General features: G+C 46.0%; 1 protein-coding gene across 11 annotated transcripts in view; it reads left to right on the top strand.

Moving 5' to 3' along the window:
* The window catches only part of Pfkfb3 (6-phosphofructo-2-kinase/fructose-2,6-biphosphatase 3), an 85,638-nt gene that overhangs the window by 65,251 nt on the left and 14,048 nt on the right, over nucleotides 1-6,339 (top strand). For all 11 annotated transcript variants that reach the window (XM_031357942.1, XM_031357940.1, XM_031357939.1 and 8 more), the window contains exons 4-7: nucleotides 1,379-1,445; nucleotides 1,929-2,003; nucleotides 2,888-2,944; nucleotides 5,559-5,683. In XM_031357942.1, the coding sequence (XP_031213802.1) occupies nucleotides 1,379-1,445; nucleotides 1,929-2,003; nucleotides 2,888-2,944; nucleotides 5,559-5,683 (324 nt within the window). The remainder of the gene's footprint in view (nucleotides 1-1,378; nucleotides 1,446-1,928; nucleotides 2,004-2,887; nucleotides 2,945-5,558; nucleotides 5,684-6,339) is intronic.

The following is a 6,339-nucleotide window of genomic DNA, read 5'->3' as shown; positions in this document are numbered from 1 at the left end:
CTCTCCTCTCCCTCCTCCTCCTCTTCTATGCAGTTTCTGAGGATCCCACTCAGGTTGTTGTACTTGAAAGGCAAACCCTTTACTATGGGCCGAGCTATCTTCCCACCCTGTGGCTTCCTTTGTTTTGAAGCTGGGTTTTGTAAAAGCAAGAAAAGGCCAGCCTGGATGCTGGTGGCCATCAGACAGAGCTACTATTAGGACAAGTCTCTTGGCCTCGCTGTGACTGGCTGCTTTGATCTTCTCCCAGAAGTATGAACTGAGCCACCCTGAGATACTTCAACAGCTGCCACATGCCAGGAGTGAACAAAGTCCTTTTCATTGGAAACCATCAGTTTGCATTTGCAAAAGAGTTCTTAAACTGCAGGTGGCAGGTGGTGCTCCTCAACTCTGCATGGTGCTGGAATCAGCTGGGTGTGGGAAGAGATCATGATGCCAGGCACAGCTCCAGGCTTGTCTAGTGTGACTCTCTGGGTCTGCTATATCATTCATTTTGATTTTATTAGTAGTACTGTTAGTTTAGTTTTGTTGTTTTAAGTGATATTTGTTATATAATGCTGGCTGGCTTGACACTACCTTATATAGCTAAATTGGCCTCATCCTCAGATCTACCTGCCTTAGCCTCCTGAGTGCTGATATTATATGGGGATTGAACCTATGGCTTTATGCATGCTGGGCAAGTACTCAATCAAGTGAGCCTTCCCTTGGTTGGCACCAGTTCTTAAAAAGCCCCCCTGGTTTAATTTTTAAGCCAAGCATGGTGCACAGTCTTTGTAATCCAAGAATTCTGACGGCTAAGGCAGGAAGGCTGCAAGTTCTAGACCAACCTTAGTAAAGTAGATGACTTAATGAGACTCAAACTGAAATGGGGAGGGGCTGCTAGTTAGTGGTAGGGCACTTGCTTAGCATGTTCAAGGCCTTGATTTCAGTTCTCAGTACCACAATGGACAGAGAGAACAAAAAAATACAAAAAGGAAGATCAAGCATGGTAACTCATGCCTGTAACCTCGATAGTCGAGAGACTAAGGTAAGAGGGTTGCTGAGAGTTTCAGGCCAGCTCAGGCTAGAGTTCAATGCCAGCCTGGGCAGCATAGCTGGATCCTGCACAACAAAACAAAACAAAACAAAATGATCCAGAAAACCAAAGGCAAATATGAGTGTTTCTCAGGGAAATTGATCCCATTGCGTAGCCAGGCATGCTGGCCGCAATCGTCAGCTATGTGAAGGCAGGTGGGTATCTATACTGGTCCTTGAGCCGGAGGCTTGTGGACCTAATAAGGCCTGGCTAGCACTGAGCATCTTGGAATTGGAACCTCTGTCATGGTGGATGCAGCTGCTTAGCTGGACCTGCTCTGACCAGTGCTTTCTTGTGTGTTTGCAGACAGTGTGCCTTAGCTGCCTTGAGAGATGTCAAAAGTTACCTGACAAAGGAAGGCGGACAGATTGCAGTAAGTCTGGGGGGCACAGGCACCTCGTCCTCATTGGCCCAAGCAACGGAGTGAGGTCGGGAACAAATACCTCTGCACTTAGGGCCTGAGGGAACAGGTGGCCCAAAGCAGCTCATGATTCAGGGGCATAGCCGTCACTCACCTGTGCAGTGGGCATCTGGGCACCACCTCTGCTATGTTCCTACCAGTCACTGTAGCCAGGCGCCATTCCTGGGTCTCTCATTGTATTTTACTGCTAACTAGTTCCCCTCTACCCCACCAACGTACCCTCCCATGTTCCACCCTTCCCCGCTGTGGGAGTCTGGGAGCACCCTGGAGAGGTTAGGGGACAGGGCACACTCTGTTTGAAGGAGGGATGTAGGACTAATTTCTGGAAACAATAGACTGAATTCCTTGTGATTTGGGTAACTGTTGTTACCAGGTTTTTAAAATGTATTTATTTATTCATTTGTTGATTGATTGATCCTTCTTCCTCTTTATCAGGTTTTTGATGCCACCAATACGACTAGAGAAAGGAGGCACATGATCCTTCATTTTGCCAAAGAAAATGACTTCAAGGTGAGCCAAACCTGCCTCTGTCAGCAAGTTGAGAGAGAGGAAAACACCTTAGGAGTAACTGACTGCCTGGCTCTGGCATCAGTTTCTTTCAGCCCTGAGTTGTTGGTACAGGGTCTCACCCTGGCACAACAGCAGGTTGGTTGGAGCTCACTGTGTAGCCCAGGTTGACTTCAGACTTGTAGGAATCCCTTTGCTAAGTGTTGGGATTGCAAGTGTGAGCCTGGACTCTAGACTAGTTGCCTACGTTTTGCTGTCTTAAAACAAGGTCTTCCTTGGGGCGGGATGCCTAGGAACTGTGTGGCCCCTCCCTCCCTGGGGAGGCATGGCCATGCAAGGTTTAATGAAGTAACACTTCCCAGTGCCTTTTCTTTTTCCTTCCTTGTTAATATTTTGGTTAGGAAACAGAGACAAGTGCTTCCAGTTCTAAAGCACAAAAAGTATGTGTGATTATTGGGACATTTTCATACATGTGTATGATTATTCTTTGTTCCTATTTGTCCTCCCAGTTTCTCTTGCCCCCTTCCCCCACTTACTGTTCCTCATCTGCTTCCCAAATAGTTTGTCTGATCTTGCTTTAGAAACAGGCCAGGCTCCTGGGACATGTATTCCACTAACCTGTTCCCTACTTCTGCCTCTAGTCTTCCTGTTCTGTCATAATACCACACACACACACACACACACACACACACACACACACACACACACACACTTAAATTTAGATTTTGCATCTAAGAGGAAGCATGCATGCAGTGTCTGGCTGGTGCTAGCTGTTTTCCATGTCCCCAGTCGTACCGTCTTCCTGCTGGTTTCCTCTCTTGTATCACAGTGAACTCCAAGCTAGCCTTTGGGCTGTTTTTACATTCCTGTCTTGCTTCCTTCCCCAGGTGTTTTTCATTGAGTCGGTCTGTGATGACCCTACTGTTGTGGCCTCCAACATCATGGTAAGACAATTAGGAAGCCCTGGTTGTGTATAGCCCCTTATGCTATGAGGTCATTTGCAGTCCAGGTGGGAGCTCAGGTCAGGGACAGTAGCTAAAACCACAGAAGCAGATGCCCTGCCCCGTGTGTGGTTGAGCATCATCAGGTGGATACTGCGAAGGCAGAAGTACACGGGGATATTAATTTGGCACAGTCTGACCTGGACCTGCTCTTAAGTGATATCCAGGCCCTATCCAAGGTCTCAGAGGGCAAGCAGTCTTGGTTGGGACATGGTGGATAAGGAGACAGACAGGGAGTAGTTTAACCTGGTGTCAGAAACTTGAAAGCTGTTCGATGATGGAGTAGCCAGGGATGATTGGCAGCCCATCCATTTATACGGGGGGTGGGGGGGCGTCCAGCTGTTCAGTTTTGCTCTCCAGGTCCTTCGTAGGTAAGGATGCTTTTATGTGAACCAAAGTCTTCAAGGCTCAGCATGCTGAAGGCAAAGGTCCTAAATTTGGGAAGAAGGGGTATAGTGTGTGCCCCTCCCCCTCAATTCTAGTGTAGCTTGTCAAGATAAGTCAAGGTCAATGGCAGCACTGTTTGATTAAACCTCCGTCTTATTACTTGATAGCAGTAGATCACAAACACAAATGAGAATTATAAAGATAGGTCAGTGTCTTTAGTTTGTGTGTGTATCCGTGGTAGGGTAGGCATAGTGAGAAGACAGCATGTGGAGTCAGTTCCACCACGTGAGTTCTGGTCACCGTCACTCAGGTCATTGGGTATGGCAACCCCCTTGATCTACTGAGCCGTCTCACCATCCCACACCTTCTTGTGTTTTTAGATTATTTTCTTTTCAGCTTTGTTGTTGTTGTTGAGGCAGGATTCTCACACTATAGCCCAGCCTGTTCTGGAACACTGCGAGACAGCTTAGGCCGATCTTACATTTGAGGCAAGGCTCTTGATTTGGTTCTCCACTGCCGGGATGATGGATGTAAATCTCACTCTTGGTTTCCACTCTAAACATATTGGAATAGGACATATTTATAAGGAAAATCAGTTTTCATAGTTGGAGATGTAGGTGGTGTTATTGCATACACATATCTATATCTATCTATCTATCCACCTATCCATCGATCCATTCGTCCACCTATTATTTGGGGACAAGGTCTCACTGTGTAGTCTAGCTAGCCTTGGACTCAGGGCTCCCTGAATACCAGAATCACAGGTGTGCACTACTACACCTGGCCCAAAATAGACCTCTAAAGGGATGCTAAACATTTGTAGCTTCTTTCACTAGTCTTTATCTCCAAGACTGGGAATATTTCAAAGCATTTCTAAGAGACAAGCTCATCCTTCAGGGAGAGTGGGTCCAAAGGAAGAGCCTCACAGTTCGAGGAGGAAGCAGAAGTGCTGGGCTTGCCATGGCACAGCTGTGAGATCGTTTTCTCTGCTGAGCAGTCACTCCCACGATGAGTTAGGAATTTGTCTGGTGGTAGCTTTCTATTTATTCATATACTTCCAGTTTTGCAGATTAGGCCCAGGAATTTGTGACCTATATTTCTGTTTTAATTGTACAATTTACATAATAATAATAATAACTGACTTTACTAGCTATTTTCAGTGGGCAGATCTGCAGCATTAAGTACATTCAGGTTCTTAGGCAGCCATGTTTATAATATGGCTCTTTGGTAGAGTGCTTGTCTACCGTGTACGAAGCTGTGGGTTCAATCCTCTGCACTACATAAATTGGGTGTGGTAGTAAATACTTGGAATCTCAGCACTGCCTGTCTCAAAACAAAACAAAGCAACAAAAAACCCTAAAAAATGGGAACCTCTATCATCCGTCTCTAGGGTTCTCCATCTTCTCGTCTGCCTTATAGTTGTGGGAGCAAAGGATTAACAAAATGCTGAGGGCAGACATGATGGTGCCTGATGAATAATTTCAGCACTTGTTGGTCAGAGAGAGGTTGGAGTTTTAACGTTTGAGGACATCTTGCTCTACATAGCAGGTTCCAGCCCAGCGAAGACTAGATAGTAAGACTTGGCCTCCAAGGCCCAAGTCAGAGTTTCCCTAAAATCTACCTGTTTTTTTTTGGCATAATTGCCCAATTATAGGAGACTCCTTGTCCCAGAAGTGCAGCTCTGAAAGATGTAGGCACTAGGTCTAGTGAGATGTCGTCATTGCACAGACCTGCACAAGCGGATACTGCTTCTGTTGGAGCAGATAGAGAAGTCCTACTCAAGATCAGGGGCATTTCTAAGCAATACTTAATGTGCCTTTTATAACCAAAGGCCTGCTCTTTGTGTGTGTCTGTAGGGTTCTGCTGAATTGAGGGTCAGGCTCACTCAGTTATAGGTGTGTGGGCCAGCTGTGTTCCTTATGGGGTCCTTGTGAGTTTCCTGTGTCTGTCCTTCATCAACATCTTCCTGGTGCACTCATGAGGCCAAAAGGCCAGGAGTCAAACTTCCCGACACACTTTCTTTCTTTTTTTTTTTTCCTCTTATATGCTGGGTAGGATAATCTTTATTCGGAGCCTTTTTGGGCTTTCCCTGTTTGAAAGCCCAAATCCTGCTTAATCTAAGCAGAAAGCCATCCAGGGTGACTCATCAGGCTGCTCTTTGGTGTTACAGGAAGTTAAAATCTCCAGCCCGGATTACAAAGACTGCAATTCGGCAGAAGCCATGGACGACTTCATGAAGAGAATCAATTGCTATGAAGCCAGCTACCAGCCTCTTGACCCTGATAAATATGACAGGTAATTCCCAGAAGATACCACCCTAGATTATCCACATGACACCTCAAAACGTCCTTTAAAACAGCTCCCAAGTATGTCTATAAACTCTTTAGAAACACCCCCCCCCCCCTTTGGTGGAGGAGCCATTGGCAACTGATGGCTGCTGAGGGAGGAACGGAGAGTTCCTGTCCTTTGGCAACATGGCAGATGCTGGCCCCAGTGGATGGACTCACATCCATGCATAAAGGGCTGCACTAATTAGACTTAAGGGGTTCTTAATAATAAAACTCATGAAATGAGGGAGATTGGGAGCAGTTAGAGGGAGATAGTGGTGGAAGGGTAGGTTCAAACTGGGGGGTGGCTCAGCGGTGAGGAGCACATACTGCTTTCCCAGATGACTGCAGTTCAGTTCTCAGCAACCATAGCCGGCAGCTCATAACTAATGCTAATTTGAGCTACTGCAGGATTGCATGCCTCTGGCCTCCACTGGTTTCTGCACTTATGTGCACATATCCACTTGGACACATACACACATACATATATATGATTAAAAATGATAAGAATAAGTCTTTAAAAAGTGTAGATGTATTAGTGTGTCTTTCTCAGTGACTCTCTACCTGAAAAAAATTTACTAGGATATTGTTTGTTTGTTTGATTGATTGATTGATTGGGTCTCA

This window comes from Mastomys coucha, unplaced genomic scaffold (assembly GCF_008632895.1).
Source record: "Mastomys coucha isolate ucsf_1 unplaced genomic scaffold, UCSF_Mcou_1 pScaffold7, whole genome shotgun sequence".
In the NCBI taxonomy this organism is placed as follows: Eukaryota; Metazoa; Chordata; class Mammalia; order Rodentia; family Muridae; genus Mastomys; species Mastomys coucha.
This window is presented reverse-complemented; position numbering and strand designations above follow the sequence as displayed.